At 41.7% G+C, this 18878-nt stretch overlaps 2 protein-coding genes across 3 annotated transcripts in view; one reads left to right on the top strand and one right to left on the bottom strand.

Annotated features, from left to right (window-relative positions):
• TIMP3 (TIMP metallopeptidase inhibitor 3) overlaps nt 1-18247 on the top strand; it is a 38317-nt gene extending 20070 nt beyond the window's left edge. The window contains exons 2-5 of the mRNA XM_032689330.1: nt 5901-5983; nt 12212-12323; nt 13022-13143; nt 13761-18247. Coding sequence (XP_032545221.1) covers nt 5901-5983; nt 12212-12323; nt 13022-13143; nt 13761-13958 — 515 coding nt within the window. The 3' untranslated portion in view covers nt 13959-18247. The remainder of the gene's footprint in view (nt 1-5900; nt 5984-12211; nt 12324-13021; nt 13144-13760) is intronic.
• SYN3 (synapsin III) overlaps nt 1-18878 on the bottom strand; it is a 202623-nt gene that overhangs the window by 112929 nt on the left and 70816 nt on the right. The gene's annotated exons all lie outside the window — the stretch shown is intronic.

Raw genomic sequence — 18878 nt, 5'->3', positions numbered from 1 at the left:
TGGCTGAAGGCTGTGATGGAGTGAGGCAAGAGAAACTATTGTATTTTTTCAGCCTTCCTGTGCTTTGGAAGAAGCCTTCAAATTCAGTACTCTGATTCGTAAAAGAATTCTATTTTGGTTATGGAGGAAGAGGTGAATTTCAGTACAAACAAATCATCAAATAGACTGGAGGCTTCTGATTTTTTTCCCCTCTTCATGAATCCCCTGCTGTCATCAGTATTTCCTTCTCCATTCTGCTTTGCTGTGGAAGTGGAGGAATGGGTGAAGGCCTGCTTTCTTGTCCCCCTACTAGAGCAGGCACCAGCTACTTGCTGCTCATAGAAGCCCACAGCCACCAGGCAATTTAAGAGAGCTTCCCAAGAGGCTTCGTGTGATTGGGCCATACTTCCAACCCAAAGGACACAGTCCACTTCTTGTTATGGCCTTCTGTATTAAGGGCAGCCAAGAGTGTTGGTAGTAATTGCTAACAGATCAGTCAGGGGAGTGGGAAAAGGAATGCATCTTGTGAGATGAGTGAGCAAGGTAGACAGCAATTCTATCTTAGAAGCACCATCAACACCAGTGCTAGAAACTCTGTGGGTAAAAGAATCCTGCCTTGACCACATTAGGAGACACCCTCATAAATGCCACTAATATCTCAGCAGTGTGCTAGGTATACTCAGGAGTCTAAAACATACCAGCTGCCTTAGTCCTGCATGATGTGAGCCCTCCAGCATGTACCAGCACAGTAAGGAGTTTTTGTGAGGCAGACTGAATGAGGGAGCTGCTAGTAAAGCTGGTGAAAAGGTCTCAGTAAATTGCGCTTGGAAGTGAGCCCTTGTATAGTCTTGGATGAATAAAATGGCAGCCATCCTCTTTGGCATGTCCTGTGTCTGGTGTTAAAGCAGCATTTCTAAGTGTTGTCCACTTTCTGGTGTAGACAGTGGCCTCTGGATAGAAGGGGCTTTTCTTCACCCTCCCAGTCTTGTTGCTGCTCCCCATATATTTTGTTTTGCCACTATTTGGATGTCAGAGAATGCAATGGGAGAATAACTTGTCTCCTGTGTCTCCATTAGTAAACAACATGAGTCTTCCACATCCTTCACTTCAATGCAGTGAGCATGCATCTCAGCCAAAGCTCTCACTTTAAAATACTCATATTGCACACCAATAAAATAAATCCTTGAAAGAATAATGAGAAGTGTAGCAGTTGTTACTCTCCTGAGCTCTTCACAGTAATTGGTCACAAGGGAAATGGTTTTGGAGCAAATCCTGGTCTCTAAAGGGTGTGCCTTCACTTAAAATGCTGTTAATGGATGATGACCAGCCCACTTGCATGAAAGCATCTGGTTCTTATGGTGCAATTGAGCAAGCAACTGGGATTTGTGGTGTTAGCCTGTGCCTGTACTGCTGCCTGCTTGTCAGAGGAAGGTGAGATTTGGGACAGGGTCACCATCTAGTGGCTGGCCCCAATAAAAAACACAGGCTGGATTGAACCAGGACAGTTGATGCCTTTGCTTTTCAGTTGGGAAAAAGAGCTACCACTTTATGTATCACAGAATATGCTGATTTGTAAGGGACCCACAAAGATCATGGAATCCAACCCTTTGCCCTGCACAGGACCATGCCCAAGAGTCACACCATGTACCTGAGAGTATCATCCAAACGCTTCTTGAACTCTCTCAGGTTTGGTGCTGTGGCCACTTCCCTGGGGAGCCTGTTCCAGTGCCCAACCACCCTCTGGGTGAAGAACCTTTTTCTAATATCCAACCTAAACCTCCCCTGACACAACTTCAGGCCATTCCCTTGTGTCTTCTCACTGGTCACCATAGAGAAGAGATCAGTGTCTACCCCTCTTCTTCCCCTCATGAGGAAGAAGACTGCAATGAGGTCTCCCCTCAGTCTCCTCCAGGCTGAACAGACCAAGTGCTCTCAGCCACTCCTCATACGGCTTCCCCTCAAGGCCCTTCACCATCTTCATTGCCCTCCTTTGGACACTCTCTAACAGCTTAATATCTTTCTTATGTTGTGGTACCCAAAACTGCACACAATATTCAAGATGAGGCCGCCCCAGTGCAGAGCAGAGTGGGACAATCCCCTCCCTTGACCAGCTGGTGATGCTTTGCCTGATGCCCCCCAGGACACGGTTGGCCCTCCTGGCTGCCAGGGCACTGCTGACTCATGTTCAACTTGCCATGGACCAGGAACCCCAGGTCCCTTTCCATGGCATTGCTTTTCAGCATCTCATTCCCCAATCTGTATGAATGTCCAGGGTTGCCCCATCCCAGGTGCAGAATGTGGCACTTTCTGTTGTTGAACTTCATATGGTTGGTGATTGCCCAGCCCTCTAATTTGTCGAGGTCTCTCTGCAGGGCCTCCCTGCCTTTGAGGGAGTCAACAGCTCCTCCCAGTTTTGTGTCATCTGCAAACTTGCTTAGTATCCCTTCCAATCCTGCATCCAAGTCATTTATGAAGATGTTGAAGAGCACAGAGCCCAAGAGGGAGCCCTGTGGAACCCTACTAGTGACAGGTCACCAGTCTGATGCCACCCCATTCACTGTCACCCTCTGTGATTGCCCCATGAGCCAACTGCTCACCCACCACATGATGTGCTTTGTCCAGATGGATACTGTGTGAGAGAGTATCAAAAACTTTACTGAAATCCAAAAAGATTACATCAACTGGCTTTCTTTGATCAATTCGGTGGGTTCCCTTGTCATAAAAGAAAATCAGGTTTGATAAGCTAGACTTTCCTCTCATGAAGCCGTGCTGGCTGTGACCAGTGACTGCGTTGTCTTTCAGGATGTAGTAGCTAGTGTGTGCCTGGATGAGATTACTTGGTAGCTACAAGTCTTTCCACTGTGTTGTTTCCAGAGCTTGGTGAATGCTTGTCTTAATCTAGCATATCCACTTCCTTTACATCAGGTATTGCTTGTTTATCTACTCCTTGACTTATGAAAAGAATGTCTTCTGCTATCTCAACTGTAAAGTCAGTGTCCTCTTCTGCTTCATATCTTACCTTCAGGCTTATTCTTCCTATGAATCTTTGAGAAAATGACCACAGAGTAAGTGATAAGTTAAAGAGTACTTGAGTTAGATATATGTGCATATGGGCAAATAAAAGGTCATATAGGTCCTTTTTCTCCTATGCCCATTCTGATTTGTTTGCCTTTACAAAACCCACAAAAAGGCAAGGGAAAATATATAAGTACATTAATAATTTGTGATAAATTTTTAGATGCATTTCTTGAATCCTCAAACATAGCAGTTTATTATTTTCATAATAGTATTTTTTTAAAATGTTAACTAAATACTTGGTTTTCTTTCTCTGTTTTCTCCCTCTTTTTTTAAATCATGTCAAAGGTTGAGAAGCAGCGTGTATGTTTTGTCCTTTTTGTATCATGGCTTACCATGATACCAATAATACCATGCTTATCTTATCAAGATTTATATCCCTATCTAATTTAGCTTTTCATAAATAATTACAAATCACTCATGAGACCTTGCCAACTGCTCCAGTCCCACAAAGTGACTTGACCTGAAACCCCAAGGTACTGAGAAACATTCGTCTTGGAGTATTTTCATAGGCAGTACTTCAAAGGAATTGTGGTTTAAAAATATGCAGCTATTTTGGTGACCACTTGTGTGGGATAAAGTTTCCCATCAGTAATAGTAGTACTGTAATAGAGCTTCAAGGAGAAGGGAGGAGTTCAGGAGAGCAGTGACAATACCTTTTGCCTCATTCTGCTCAAGTAGCAGGGGTCCGCAGAAGTAAACAGTAAACATAACATAGACTGAATTTGCAACAGGAATACTGTAAATTTCTGATAATTTTCAGAGCGTGAAAAGTTCCTTTGGCAAGTATGCATGGCCCTTGCTCAGTTAGGAGCAGTGTTCTTTATTTTCTGACCAGGACTGTAGAGTGGTCTAGCCGTACAACTGGGGAGTGGTGGTTTGAAGGAGCAAAGATGGGAACTTGGAAACGTGTGGCTGCAGATGTGCAACTCAGAGCTCTGTTCTGGGCAGATTTACAAGTGGCTCTCATGCGTAGATGCTTAGGGTGTTGAAGCTACATGTGCAAGAGCAACTTCTGAGCAGTGCTGTCCATCCAGCATTTCTCTCCAGTTACTCAGACGCATCTAATCCTCAGGGGGTGGGAATTTAGCCTCACAGAATACAGGGCATACACTTAAATTAGAGTATCCTCTGCTCCTTGGCTATCAACTTGACTTTTCCTTCAATATGGAAAAAATGAGGCAGCGTGGGTTCTTTGTTCATTTCTAGCTTTTCAGTAAAGAAAAGAACTTAACTAGAAAAGTTATCATTGTGGTGATAAAGGTGACTTCTCGGAGAAACAGAGGCCTTGACCCATTTACAAAAGACCTGAAGTGACAGCACACACTAAAGTTTGTCATGGCTTTTCTAGGTGAATTTGCTTGGATGGTTGTTGTTCTTTTCCAGCTTTACTGGGGAACAATAATATGAAAATACAGACCCTTCCATATACTTGCAAGGGTATCAATTAGTTGAAATTGGGATGCTGTAACGTGCTAGTGTAGATGTGCATTTTGAATCTTTGGTCCTTTGATGAAGCTCTTGATTAGTCCATAAATCAAAGTTTCTGTCTCTAGTGGCTGTGCTACTCTAACTAGAAGTTAAAGGACTGCCAAGCTAGCAGTGAAGAACATGAAGAAAATGGGGTTTTAGGTATTTTGTCAACAATTGAGAATGTGCTTGTCATCTTACATGCTAACTGTGTTGTGGTTTGGAAACTAGCATTTTGTAATACTGCCTTTTAGTATATTTCTTATCATTGTCAATAAGATTTCTTTGTTGGTTTCAGACATGTTGACAAACACCAAGTTTTTCAATTTCGGTGTATCACATATGCAATAGATGAAGATAAGACATTTGGCACTCCTTGCAATAGGTTCCAGCATTAGTGAACTATCCTGGAATTCACAAAGAAATTAAAGGAATTGTGTTCTTTCTCATTGGCCCTTAGACAGTCTGGTTTCTGTAGCTTTGCTGGTGGTTGTGGTGGTTGGGGACAACAAATGGAGGAAGCTAGTTCTTAAAATATATTTGAAGATGAGAGTAAATTGAAGTCTGAACAACTTGTTAAATAGAAGAGTCAATAAAATTGTACTGGCTTTTACTGACATTGGGTAATAGAAGTTTAAGAAAAGTAAAAATATTTAGGTTTTATACTCAATGAATGAAGGTTTTGTTGGCCCTTTGAATCAAAGCCAGCAGGACTGTCTTAGCTAGTTTAAAATTTCTTTGACAAGTCTGGCTGAAGCACGGGATGTAAGTCAGAGCAGAGTGAGTTTGTCTTCATTTGACACCACCCTCATGGAACAATGTCCAGGAACTGGTGTGTATAACCAAACCTATCTCTTCCTTTAAATCTGTTTGGATTATTCAAAAAGCTGGGATAAGCTTTTTGCACTGTTCTGTATTGTTGTGGTTATTGGGAAACAGAAGCTGCATTGAAACTGAAAGAACAATTTAAAAGTAGTATCTTATTGAACATCATCCTGTATGTTGAGAGTTAAAGACATTAAATATAAACTTCATCCCAGTGGCTTGGTGCAAAGAGTTTAATCTGTCTTGGTCCCAGCTATGGTCTGCCTTGCAGATTTCAGTGAGATTTAACCATAAATAATGCTTGTTCTTATTCTTCGCACAGAACTGAATTTCCTCTAAGTAAATACTTGCTTTGGCATCCCATTTTACATGCCATTGCTATGTGTGAGATTTAGAATAAATTAAGAGGAAGGTTGGCCTGGCGTTTTGTTTTATTTTGCAGAATAATTTATCTAAGTAGTTTTTTGGGGTTTTTTTTGAAATGGAGGGTACAGCGTAAATGTTGTATAAGGTTGTTTATAATTTGTTGTATTTCTCCTCCCTTATGACAGTGATTCGAGCTAAAGTGGTGGGGAAGAAGCTCATGAAAGATGGACCATTTGGAACGATGAGATACACAGTCAAGCAGATGAAGGTATGTTTGCAGACATTTCACACAAGCTTGTAGATATGATAATGACTCTAATTAACATGTAATAACAAACAGAGTTTGCATACTTATCAGCACCTCAACTTTTTTTGTATTGGCCAGCCAGAATGGAAGAAAACCAGCACTTGATAGAAATTTGCCTGAAGACGGGAAAGGAGCAGGAAGAGATCATTCCTGGCATACAATGCTGAATACCTAAATTCTTCCATTATTTGTAGAATTTCTGGTAGTAAAAGGTGCCACATGTTCTTCTGTAGATACTGAAGTCCTATTCTGTGTTCAACATGCACAGTGTTAGACTGTGGAAATGCAAGCTTTTCCATGCAGCACTTTCATTAAATCCAATAAGGAAATTATAGCAGGGGGTCTGCCAGCCTTGGGAGAGTGTTCTTGTTTCTCTTCTTTCCTTGCATTCTTTGTGACCACCAGTTAGGATGATGGCATTTTTTTCCATATACAGAACAAATGAAAATCATATAATGAAGTCTTTTCATAAAGCTAAACCAAACGCTGTAGCTTTTAAATATCGTCAGCTCAGAAGAGCTGTAAAATATTGACTCAGAGATGAAAATAGGTAGATCTCCTACACCAGTTACTTGATTTCTTTAGTTCCTTTTTTCAGAACTCTAATTCTTTGCTGCACAAACTGCACTCAACCTCCTGCTTTGGACTTAGTATTTCTTCTTAAACTACCCTGTTGTTATGTAATGCTAAAAATCAGCCCTAGATTGTTTTTTTTGGCAATGCCATTCCAGTCATAAGACTGGTTTATATCTTCAGAAAAAAAAAAAAGGGAATGGAAAAGCTTGGCAGAGACTGCAGAAATCTGAAACATATTAGGCAAAGTAAAGGTTCAGAAAAAACCAGTCACTTGCCTGCCTTGTAACAGTAACTCTCTTTATAAGGCAGTTTATAACTAAGCACGAAAGTGGGGAGGAGAAGATGCAAAGCCTGTTTCATAAGCTGTCGCAAAACCCTGCACTTAGCCAAATCTGGTCCTGGCATGGCTCTTCCACAAGAGTGGAATGCTTGCACTTCAAATAAGAGGATGTGAGATACTGCGCTTATTGGTTTCCTTCACCTTAAAAATTTCTTTTAAAGGCTCCAAAGGGAATACATATCTGTTGATTAACTTGTATTTGTAAAAAAAGAAACTGGTTATGCTGGCAACAATGAGACAATGCTGCCACTTTTTCTTTTCCCTTTTTTTTTTTTTTTTGATGACTATCCTTGGCCTCATCAGGCTTGCAGCACTCTGTGCTGTTCTTGTCCAGTTCTGTCACTCTTCAGCTCAGCAAGAGTACCCCACTTCACAGGAGTGCTCAACGTCCACATGCTGTAGTGGCTTCATCAACTTTTTCTGATTTCATCCTGGTCTGTCCGGTGCCACTACTTTCTGTCCCTCTCAGTTCTCACAGTTTGGTGCTTCCTGTTAAATGTGTGACCATGAACAGGGTGCAGCAGTGATCTAGAATAGTGGTAGTCCCTGAAATGAATTACTACCCTTTACCCACCATAACACTGGCCTCTCTCCTATCTAGTGATGCAGCCTGCCTCATGATCAGCCAGTGAATTGCAGTGTCAGAGGTCTCTGGGGCAGCATTAAGCATTCCTCCTTCCACCTAGGAGCCTGCAGCAGTGTCCTGCTATGAAGAGAAAAGGCTTTGATGTGTCTTCTGGCATGGGGAGGAGGATAAGCCCAGGCAAGGCCAGCATGTTGAGCGGAGCAGCAGCCACTCTACTGTCAATAGACACCAGCGTGTCAATCTTGAAATAAGATGCCTGAGCCTGTCCTGGCTGTTTTCATTGGGTTATTTTGCAGCACAGGGTCTTTTTGCAGGAGCAGTTCCACAGTGTTTTGTTAGGAAGCTGTGTCTCCCAACAAAAGCAAGAGTAATTTTTGAAGGGGAAATCATGCATTGGTCAGACTGCCCCTGTGTTTGCTGCTTAGATGGTGGGCTGGTGGGATGTTGCATTGGACATTTAGCTGTGACCTTTGGCATGAGGGAACATGAAGCAGTCAAAGTCCTCAGTAGAACTGGAATGTCCGGAGGACATGGTTCTTGATAAACAAACAAACCAACCAAGTGTCTTCTTTGAAGCCCTGCTGTCTTTCTGCTGAGCTTAAAGACTTCAGTATAAGGAGGGATTTAGGTCTGTACAGTGGGGGAGTTCAGAATGATGCAGCAAATCTCTCCCTTGCTTGCCCCAAAGAAAGCTGACTTCCTCCTGCTGAAAAGAAAACTAAGGAGGCCTATGGCTCTGCACAGCTGCATGGGAACAACTCTAAAGATAAAACTAGCATGTCAGTCTGCATAAACCCTTCTGCACCTGCAGATGAAAAATAAACAAGCCATTTAGTCTATCAGTGTGTACTGAATTGCCTGTAGAAAGCTTTGGAAACCTTAAAGGACAACAAACAATCTCTGTATTTCTTTCATGGGCTCCTTGGAGTTTGCTGGGATTGACTGTTGATCTCACTAACACTGCTGAACTTGTTGCTGCATTTCACAACTAAACCAGCTTGGGGCCTGGACTGGAGCACAGGGTCAGCCCACAGTGACAGAACAGTGCCAGGCTTTCTAGCGTTCAGGTTTGTTGTCTGAAAACGCCTTGTGCTTTTTCAAGCAGCCTCTGCCTTCTCCCACTGCTTTCTCAAATAATATAAGAATACTTCAAGATCACGTGTCATAAATCTGCACAGGACTGATCTAACCCCTACGTGTTCAGTGATCCTGCAGTGCATTCTGAGAATGGCCCGAACCTATTTCGGGAAACTGCAGAGGAAACAAGGAGATAAGATATTTCTCCTCCATGTGCACAAACAGTTCTAGCTGACCATGGCAGCACTTCGCACAGGCTGCCAGAAGCAAGGAGGCTTTACTTGGTTTGTGCTAATCTGTAAAATGAGTCTACAAGGGGAAATGTGATAGTCCCAAGAGGAAAGAAGTGGGGTAGGATTAATTTAGTTTAATTTTAGACAGACTAAAATGAGGCGTTGAGTCTTTCCTGCTCTCTTGATTGTCAATGGATAGAGACGGGAACCATCATGGTGTAGTTTGGCCCACTAGTTGTAGACAGCTATTTTAGGATGGGCTGAGTTGTTCTGGAGGTTCATATTCTTGCCATTTGACTAGAGAGGATGCCTAATTCATGTGAATTGCCTAAGTTTTAGGTAGCTGAAGGTTGGGCAAGATGACTCCAAGCCCTTGATATCTAGTGCAACCTAACATGGGAGGGATAGAGGGAGGAACATCGTGAACAGCTTCACAGGGTCAAGTTGTTCTTGCAGCAGGAACCACCACAATATTTTTATGTGCATTTCTGAGGCAATATGGGGCTGACACAGATGGAAATAAAGCAGCACTAGCAGACATCACCATGTGATGCTTGCTAATACTTTGTTCCCTGTTATTATGCTTCCAAAAATGCACATTTGTGGTGACAGGAGGACTCCAAGGGTAGCAGTTAGGAGAGAGGTTAGCTTTATGGTTGGTTTTCTTCTGACTGGTCTAACAGCACTTTTAGGACATTTTGTGTATTCAGAAATAATGCTTAAGGTATTGTTTTATTTGTTTTGACAGTGGGAATCTCTAGAAGATTCCCCCTTGCCAAATTTTCTTTTTCCTTCCCTGAGAACCGAAGTCATGGTGAACTTTGTTTAGTTATCAGAGGGTGAGGCAGGCCCTGTCTGCCCCAACATTGGTTCAGTTAACATGGCAGTCTGGCATCAATGACGGACACCAAGGGGTGAATTAAGTGCCTTTGGAGAGAGGCTGAGCATGCTTCCTTTAGCAGCCCTGACAGTGGTGTCTCTGATGGTGATGTGAACAGGAAATTAGGTCCAGGACTTGGAAACCAAGCCCCAGTTCAGCATCACTAGCTACTTCATAGGCAGTCACGTTGAGCTTGATGGCGCTGAAGATGTGTAAAGCTGTGACTGTAAGGGTCCTGTAGGAAGGACCTGAGCAGCTTCTCAGAGGAATGATTAATCTAGCTTGTGGCCCTTTCTGTAAGAGGGAGAACGGGCTCAAAGCCTGCTTGGACACTTAATTAGTCCAACACGACTTTGAGCTTAGCACCATGAGTGTCAGATCCCTTGTACTGCATATGCACAGTGTGCAGCTCTCTGCAGAGTAGATAATGCACTGCCTGAAGGGACTGGGCAGCCTCAACTGTTATCTTGGCTAGTCTTATCTGCTTAGATACTGTTATCATAGCTTCTTGGCGTGACACCCACTAGACTGGGGTCTGAACATGTGATCTTCATTCTATGTGCCTTTCCTCACAGTACCCTTGGGAGACAAGGCAGAGCTTTTCTACAGATGAGGAACAAAAGTGTGCTGAGGGCTAAATAATTCATCCAAGGACAAACAGGATGCTTATGCCAGAACTTAGATCTCCAGCTATCTTGACCATGATTAGAAAATCTGAGTAGGTCATCTGATACCAAGAAAATTGCAGGGATAAAGTAGAGATTAGGTAAAGTTCAGTTCTTCCATATTAATTGAAAGATTTTACTCAATTATGGACGAAATTTTGTATATGAAACATGATCTATAAGCTTGTGTTGATACAGTATGATCAATTTTAAAAAATCTTTCTTTGTGTATTTGCTGGGTATAGAAGGCAGACTGGAAAATTCAAACTCTCTAGCATGTTTTTCACTGTACACAGCAGTGCTGTTTCTGAGATGTGATACTGTTACAAGATCATGCTGATTAGGGGATTTTTTTCTAAGGAGAAAAAACCCCACCTGGCTGACATTCCATACGTGTCCCAAATATAATTTGGCTTCTCAGCATAGAAGAATTATTAGTAGTTTTTTATGGATTTATATGAAGTATCTGGACCTTGCAGAAAATCTGTTAAATTAACAGGTGTTCTCTCAGAAAGAAAAAAGTTTGTTGTTTTTAAAGGAGGTGGGGGAATGGTCAAATACCCTGGGATAATAGGGGACTTCAAAAAATAGAATGCAGCCTGGAGAAGGATACCACAGCTTAGGTGACACAGCAGCAAGGATCTATAGTTCTGTGCTTGTTTGGGATTATTTGGTCCTCTTTTGCCTCACATTAATATTTACTGCTAAACTGAATGTGAATGTGCTCTCTATCAATAAAGCTCACAGAGGAAAGGATAGGCTGGGAAATGCTATGAAATTCTAATTCTGAATTCTATTGTTTTCTTCTTTAACTTTTAAGTATTGGGCATTCATAGAGTTGGAGGGGAAAAAAAGAGAGACTGAGTGCTTTGAAAGGACAATTTTAAGGATGAAATTTTCAGGGAAATCATCCTCTATTTTTCAAAAACAGGATATGTTTTATTGGGTCCAATGTAGACCTGGAGTAGTTGTTTCATTGCCATGCAAAGGCTTAATGATGCTACAAACAAGTAGGCATGAGTTTCCCTAAGTTGCAGTGGTAAGGTCAGGTCAGATGGGGACACATGCTAATTTCTGACTGAATCCAACTGCCAGTATATCTGTGGGTTCCTATTTCAATTTAACTGAGCTGTAAGAAAGATTATGAAAAAGGAGGAGGAGTGTGGAGGAACTAATGTATACATGATATTTTCTTTATGGTATCCATCAGTACAGGACTAATTTTAGAAGGTGATGTAGAATTCTATGTCTGCATTCATTTAGTTAGAGAAACATTAAGTCTTTGCTGAGGTCAGCAGGAGTAGCATATGCTGGGCGTTTGAGAAGGAGGTGTCTGGCTTGATGACTTAGATCAAGCGCCAAAGGTTTGAAACTCTTACAACAGCAACACTGGAAAAGAGGGTAATTGTTTAAAAGAAAAATCCCCTAGTTTGGAAGAAATTGTTTAAATCACACAGAGGATAAAGATTCCAAACTTGAACTAATTTTATTTCTCCCTAATTATGAGCTATATAAGGGAAAAAGTTGTTCAGGATGTTGGCAGAGCTTGCAGTGTTGGCGCTTTGCTCACTCAATGCCACTGGAACTAATACGAATGGGAAAAAGTGGTCCCTGTGTGGAATTGCAATGGCTCATTAGCAGGTGGTTTTTCTGCTTTACCGGCAGATCTTCTAGGGAGACTTCCAGGAGTCCAGCTAGTGCCATTATTCATTCACCCTTGTACAAAACGAAGCTTGTTGCTTACCACCCCAGTCTAGGAATGTAGATTGTAAAGAATCTTAAGTGAAAGTTGGCATCTTAAGATAATTTAAAGTTTTTTATTCTTTCTCTAGATGTACAGGGGCTTCCAGATAATGCCACACGTTCAGTACATCTACACAGAAGCCTCTGAGAGTCTCTGCGGAGTCAAGCTGGAGGTCAACAAGTACCAATATCTGATTACAGGTAAAGGACAGTGTACTTCTTCATTAGCAAAACCTCTTCTGCTCTACACATGCATGTGCTGTGGACATGGGTGCTGTGGACATGGGTGACTGTGTAGGCAGCTCTGCATGCAACTTCTCAAGTGTTGAGATGGCCGGCAGTATTCTGGTGTTCAGTTCTCTTCAACGCTGAGAGTCATTTCACTCTCTACATTTCCCTCTCTTTCCTAAAACATATCTTATACCCAGGCATGTTGTGACAAATATATTGTATGACAGTCCATGGCTGTCAATTTATACCTGAGCTGGCATGTCTGTCACAGGGAACTCCTTGCTACTTGGCCGTGCCAGAAATTTTGGAATGAGCTGGAGAAATGCAGGCTGCTGAGATGGGGGTGCAAGGAGATAGACAGATGTGTGGCAGTTGCCAAGTCTTGTTTCTAGTGAAGATGTCAATTCACTTTCTCTGTTGTTAAGAGAAGCTTGACAGCATTACTAACCTGCATTTTGCTGGTGGTGCTTACAGCTGGCACAACACTCCTGACTTGCAGAGGTGCTGTTATCTTGCTGACCAGAGATTCCTGAACCAGTTAATAAAAAGAAAGCATTTGCTGAGCAGTGACTGAAGCTAAACATATTGAGAGCATTAGCAATCTTGGGAAACGAGAGAAGTGCTTGAGCTGAGAAGTGCTAACTTGTGACCATGTCTCTGTTTTCAAGGCCGGGTGTATGAAGGGAAGGTTTACACTGGCCTGTGCAACTGGTATGAGAAATGGGACCGGCTGACTCTGTCCCAGCGTAAAGGACTGAATCATCGTTATCACCTGGGCTGTGGATGCAAGGTATGTGTGTCTTTGATTAGGTGGCATCTGTTTCCCCTGGCTTGGTAATACCCAATGGTGCTGGAGAACAGCCAGGAAGAGAAATGGAGGACAACAATTTTTACAGAGAAAATGTAAAGCTCAGTTTTAGTGTTGAGACCAGAGAAGAGACAATCAAATAAAAATGCAGAGTCTATTCCTTTTTAATGCCCTGTTGGAGTTAATTGGGGTTGGGGAAGGCTTTCAGAATCCCTGCAGAATCATTTGCAGGTGAATGAAATCAGGTACCAGAGGCTTGGCAAGGTATGTCCAGCTTTTTTCCTGTGTAAACATTTTGAGTGCTTAAAACCTCACAGCCTGGCACTGGTACTAAGATTTTTGCACATGGCCTCAGGCCTGCAAAAACATAGACATAAGCTCAACTTTTCTGCACCTGAAAAGCCCTTTTGACTACGGATTAGCTGTGTATGTGAAGCTAAGCACATGCTTACGTGCTTACGGAACTGAGGCTGAATTTTGGATTAGTAAGCAAAGTTTTGGGGGAGTGGAATTTTGAATCACTTGTCTCTGTTAAAAAGACATTTTGTATAATGTTGGTTTTACATATAGCCTTACCTGATTTCTCTTTCCAATTGCAGATTAGGCCTTGCTACTATTTGCCCTGCTTTGCCACCTCCAAGAATGAGTGTATTTGGACAGACATGCTCTCCAACTTCGGCCACTCAGGATATCAAGCAAAGCACTATGCCTGCATCCAGAGGGTGGAAGGTTACTGCAGCTGGTATAGAGGATGGGCACCTCCAGACAAAACGATAATCAATGCCACAGATCCCTGAGCACGCTGTCCCTTTCCTTATCTCCCCTCTCCCTTACTTGTGGCTGATCTTCTTTTGGACACTAACTCCTACCAGATCATGATGATGACAATGAAATTAGTGCCTATTTTCATGCAAATTTTAGCACTTCGAACACTTAAAAAGAAAAGAAAAAAAAACAAACGGAAAAGAAAGAAAAAAGTCTATGCTACCTTACTGAATTTGTAATCACCTTTTCCATTTTTTGATACCACTCATTTTGATCGGACAACATTTGGGAGCTTACTTTTGCACACCAGAGGGAAAAATGGGAGGGAAAAAAAAGAAAAAAAAAAGAAAAAGATGGAGCTCTTGCTCTCTTACTTATATCATTAGCTGTAGCAATATAATCTCTATTTTTTTAGGAAAACAAAAATCTAAAAACTATGCCAATTAGGCACTGTATTCTTCTGTGCGCTGGCTTCCGATCACCCCTCCTCATGCACTAAGTGCTGACAGTACATAGACAAATCTATTTTAAGGGAAACAGGTTTCATTAATCAGATTGGCAAATGAAGCAAAATGAACAGAAACCCAGCCTAAACTCTGGAAAAATTTACATCCAAAAGAAATCCTCCTATATGGGAAAGATTGGCAGTGTGATTGACTCCAGCAGTGGGAGAATTCACCTGGTGTGTCTGACCACATCGTCTGGTAAAAGCATTGTTGACTGATTGTCCTAGCTAATTAAGTCACAGTGTGAGTGCAACAGCACATTTGAAGTTCTGGTTTTCCCCGGAACAAAAGAAAGAGTATTTTGTATTTTTGTTGTTGTTCTTTCAAAAACAAAAGCCCCATCCCCTATTTTCAGGGAGGTAAATCCACCCACAGCAGAGCAGATGAAGTGTTGTGCCATCCTGTTTTGAGCAGCATTGGCCCCTGAAATTTTTGCAGCTTAGCTTCAACAGCAAAACCAGCTTGTGAACACCTTAAACCAAACAGATGCAAAAATACCAACTGTAAATCAATCACGTGGAAGAGGGAAAGGGGAGACTTGCTAGAACTCTTACTATAAAAAAATGTATTGCCAAAATAGTGTTTTGCTGAACTAAGATGTATATACACATAATGATATAAGCTATTTTTGACAGGATGTGGAATATTTTTGGTGTTATAAACAAAAGAATGGTTTGATTGTGTTTTAAAGACAGAAATATTGACATTCCGAGTTGGTGAGTTGCTTTTAAGGTATTGAAGCTCCAGTGTATTTGCAGTAGTGGCTACAGTCATTGTTTCCTCTGTACCTCCTTGCACCACGGTTCCTCCCCTGCAGCTACACTAGCTGCATTTGTTTATATAGTGAAAGGAAGTATGTGTGTGGGCTAGGCAAGAAAAAGTGGTCTCCTAATAAGTGTTGTCTGGGATTGTAAAATTTCAGCTGCCAGAGGGTTCCTTCTATGTTAAGTGCTGTGTTTCCCTCTAGGCACTGTTAAGCATAGCCCTGTGCATGTGCTCATGCCATGTCCTGCAGTGATGTGGGAGGAGGAGCCTTACTGTCTTGTGCTTTGCTGTTGACTGGAGAAGTTTTTTTCGTTCTATTTTGTTTTTTTTATTAAGAAAACTATAATATAATTTTTCTTATCAAATAAAAGTATTTTAAGTTTTAACGATGGTGAAGAAGGGGTGCTGACAAAATGGGTGACTCAGTTTTGGATGGGGAGGGCTTGGGCAGGGAGAAGATTGTGCTTAACTTCATTTTTGTATTATTATGATTATTTATCTTAAGTTTCCATATATCTTCCGTTCATTCCACTTAGAAATCAGAGCTGCCACTAGCAGGAAAAGAGTTGCAGTTATTCCAGCTTGAGGCAATACAGCATTTTACAGTCAGTGACCTCAATTACTGGAGAATTATTTGGAATCTCTTTGCCAAATTGAAAAGAAAGGTTGTTTGAGATGGGCACTGATGTGTTTTTATGTTCCTTTTGTGCTAACAGAGCTCTGCCAGATGTACATTCTCTGAAATGCCCCATTTGCTACATGAATTGTTGCAGCAAAAAGCTTCATTTTTAGCATGAATTTTAAAGGGCATTTTCACAGAGTCTGCTGTGTATGTTTTTTTTCCCAGCAGCTCTCAGTGGCAATGCAGCACAAAACACATTGAAAGTCTTGGATTTTCCTGTGATTCAGACTTTGAACACTTCTCAGAAGTCCTCTTCCCTGTGACTACTCCTAATTTATGGGTTGGAGATGAGAGGGAGAGTAGGGTGCTTCATGACACCCGTCACAGGATCAGGTGGTGGTTCAGAACATTGTCCCTTTTGGCAAAATATGGGGTTGGGCTTTGGGCCCAGCGGAGCAAGCTCTGTTTGAGCTGAGTGTGGCTGACAAAATCTATGAGGGTCACTGAGGACAGCGTGGAGCCACCCTCCCTGTTTGCATCGAGTGGAGTCGACATTGCTGGAGATGGCCCACCTCAAGTTCAAGGCGACTTTGCATAGCTGAGGTCTCTTTGGATTTTCATTAAACTGCAGCTCTGCATGTTTTACCTGTCACTGATTCATTTAGCTAGCTGAGACATCACAGTATTGCACTCAAATTATTGTGAAAATATTTGCATTCTAATACTATGAGGACTTATGTCCCTAAGTAGGATATAGTGTAGCTATGTGCTTTGTAAACAACAAAACAGCAGATGCATTACCAGAAAATGGAGCATATTCCCACTTTATATTGCAGACGGTAAAATATTTGAGATGCAGACAGGTAGATCAGCAGGAGTGGAGGTTTGGCAAATCTTTACCCTTGCTGTGTAAAGAAACAATTGTTAAGGCTTTTCAAAATGTGGAGCCGAAAGGAGGGGGAAGAATCCAGTGAAAATACATTTCTTTTGGGAAGCTTCTTAATTTTGTTTCTGTGCATGCTATCAGGGACATGTATTTCTTAGGCTAAGCTTCAGCTTGTTGCTTGCATTAAGAACCTGACTAAAGGCACTCTTGAAGTGGGAAGAAGCCATTACATGGATTGAAGAGGCTCTAAATCAGACTCAAAGACTCCTTCCTTTCTATCTGCTCTCCTTTCTTCTGTCTTACTAAGTCACTTCTGCCTGCCAGTGGACAAAACTCACTCCCTCATTACAGCAGGCCTTGTGATATGTGGGAACACCAGGCATGGAGATGGGAGAAGGCAGGTGTGAAGAGTATGCCTCAGTGTGTGGAGCATACAATGTCTTGAAGTAGCACCAATACCTTCCTGTCACCTCTGGCATGCTCCTCACTTCAGCCAGTACCCTAAGGTCAGAGAACTGTCAATGGCACAGCCCATGTGAGCACGACCTTTGGACATTACAGAATTACACACACACTCCCTGCCACCATGCTTTAGGTACACCAACATTATTACCAGTACTTTCTAAAATGCATAGCTCATTTCTACACTGTTGCTGTTCACTTTCTTATTTATAAATATTTTTCCTTATTTCCTTGACAGTGTTTTCCCCTTTAGAATTACAAAAATATGTATTGAAAGTTTGAGAAAGATTGGATTCTATTTTCCTTTCCCAAAATGGAGTAGGGAGAGAGCAGGAGATCTGTGCGTGGAGTAACTTGGATAAAGTCCTCCTGTGGGAGGCTTCCCCCTCCCCTGTATGGGACAAAACTGCCATTTTAGGTGTAAATTTCCCATGTTTTGAAGAGTTAATGACCCTTTAGGTAGGACTATTCTAAAACCTAAATATATCACTAAATGTATCCCATTCATACTTGGTCAGAGTGAAATGCTCCCTCTCAGTGATGGGAAACATACTGTTGTGCTTTTTACAGTAAAGACTATTTGAAGTAAGGGTCTCCGTGGGAACAAGTTTCCATTCTTCCAGATGTCTCTGAAAGTACTACTCAATCAGAACGTATTTTTTAGCTTAGAAGGGCAGAACAAAATTTAGGGAACTGCGAAAATTCTGTCTATTTTTAGAATAAGTGAATTTTGGGGCTACCGGTCTTGAGAAAAAACGTGAAAATCCACTAAACATTTGCTGCTGCTTTGCTTGTACTGGCTTCTCCTTCCCTCTGGCACTGTCCTTCCTTCATAGAGCCACTCTGCTGTTCCTGATAGTTATGGAAACTTGGGGAAGGAACCAAACCCGTGTGAAAAATCTTGTCCAGAAGGAATGTATTTGTTGCTAAATTTTCTAGCACTGTTTACAGTTTTCCTCCATGTTATTTATAAATTTTATATTCAGTGAATGTATATTGTCTTTTAAGGTAATGTTGCATAATGTTCACTTTTTATAGTGTTCTTTTATTCTAAACAGTAAAGTGGTTTTATTTCTATCACAGACATTCTGTCTCTGCTTCACTTACATTAGTTTCTGTCCACTTCAAATATACACAAATGGATTTGCAAATGGATTTATTAATTTCCTTCCCTTTCTTGATCCTGTTTTATTGGTCCCAGAGCAGATATTCCACCTCTGGCAATTCTTGCACTTTGGCAAAGATTCCTCCATGAGTCCCTCCCTCTTTTTAAGATGTTGGTCTCTCTAAGAACTGTTACTGTGGTCATAAGCCCAGAAGGGGCGAAAAATCCCTTTTGAAGTTAATGACTCCCAGTTGTTAACTGGCCATAGGAGGTCAGTACAGAGCAAGGCAGTCACTAGGGCTGGCTCTAGCACCAGTAGGACCTTGGAAGAACAGTTGCCCGGTTGCTCTTGTTTCCAGAAAACTGATCACTGGGGGAGGCCTGAAAGGTACATGCCCATGACAAAGGGAAGAGGAGTTCATCTTTTTTGATGTGTAATGTTAGAATCTTGTGTCCTCTCTTTAGGCTTACTGTTTAAGGCTGGTTAAAATTGTCCTGTTGTCTTGGGAAAGAAGCTTCAGAAAAAGCATTTTCAGCTAAACTGAAATGCTCACAAAAATGGGCTTACTGTGAGAAATTTCCTTTATCCCACTTTTACTGTAGGAA

This window comes from Chiroxiphia lanceolata, chromosome 5, assembly GCF_009829145.1.
Source record: "Chiroxiphia lanceolata isolate bChiLan1 chromosome 5, bChiLan1.pri, whole genome shotgun sequence".
NCBI lineage: Eukaryota > Metazoa > Chordata > Aves > Passeriformes > Pipridae > Chiroxiphia > Chiroxiphia lanceolata.
The sequence above is the reverse complement of the archived record's forward strand: the minus strand, read 5'-3'. Positions and strand labels throughout refer to the sequence as shown.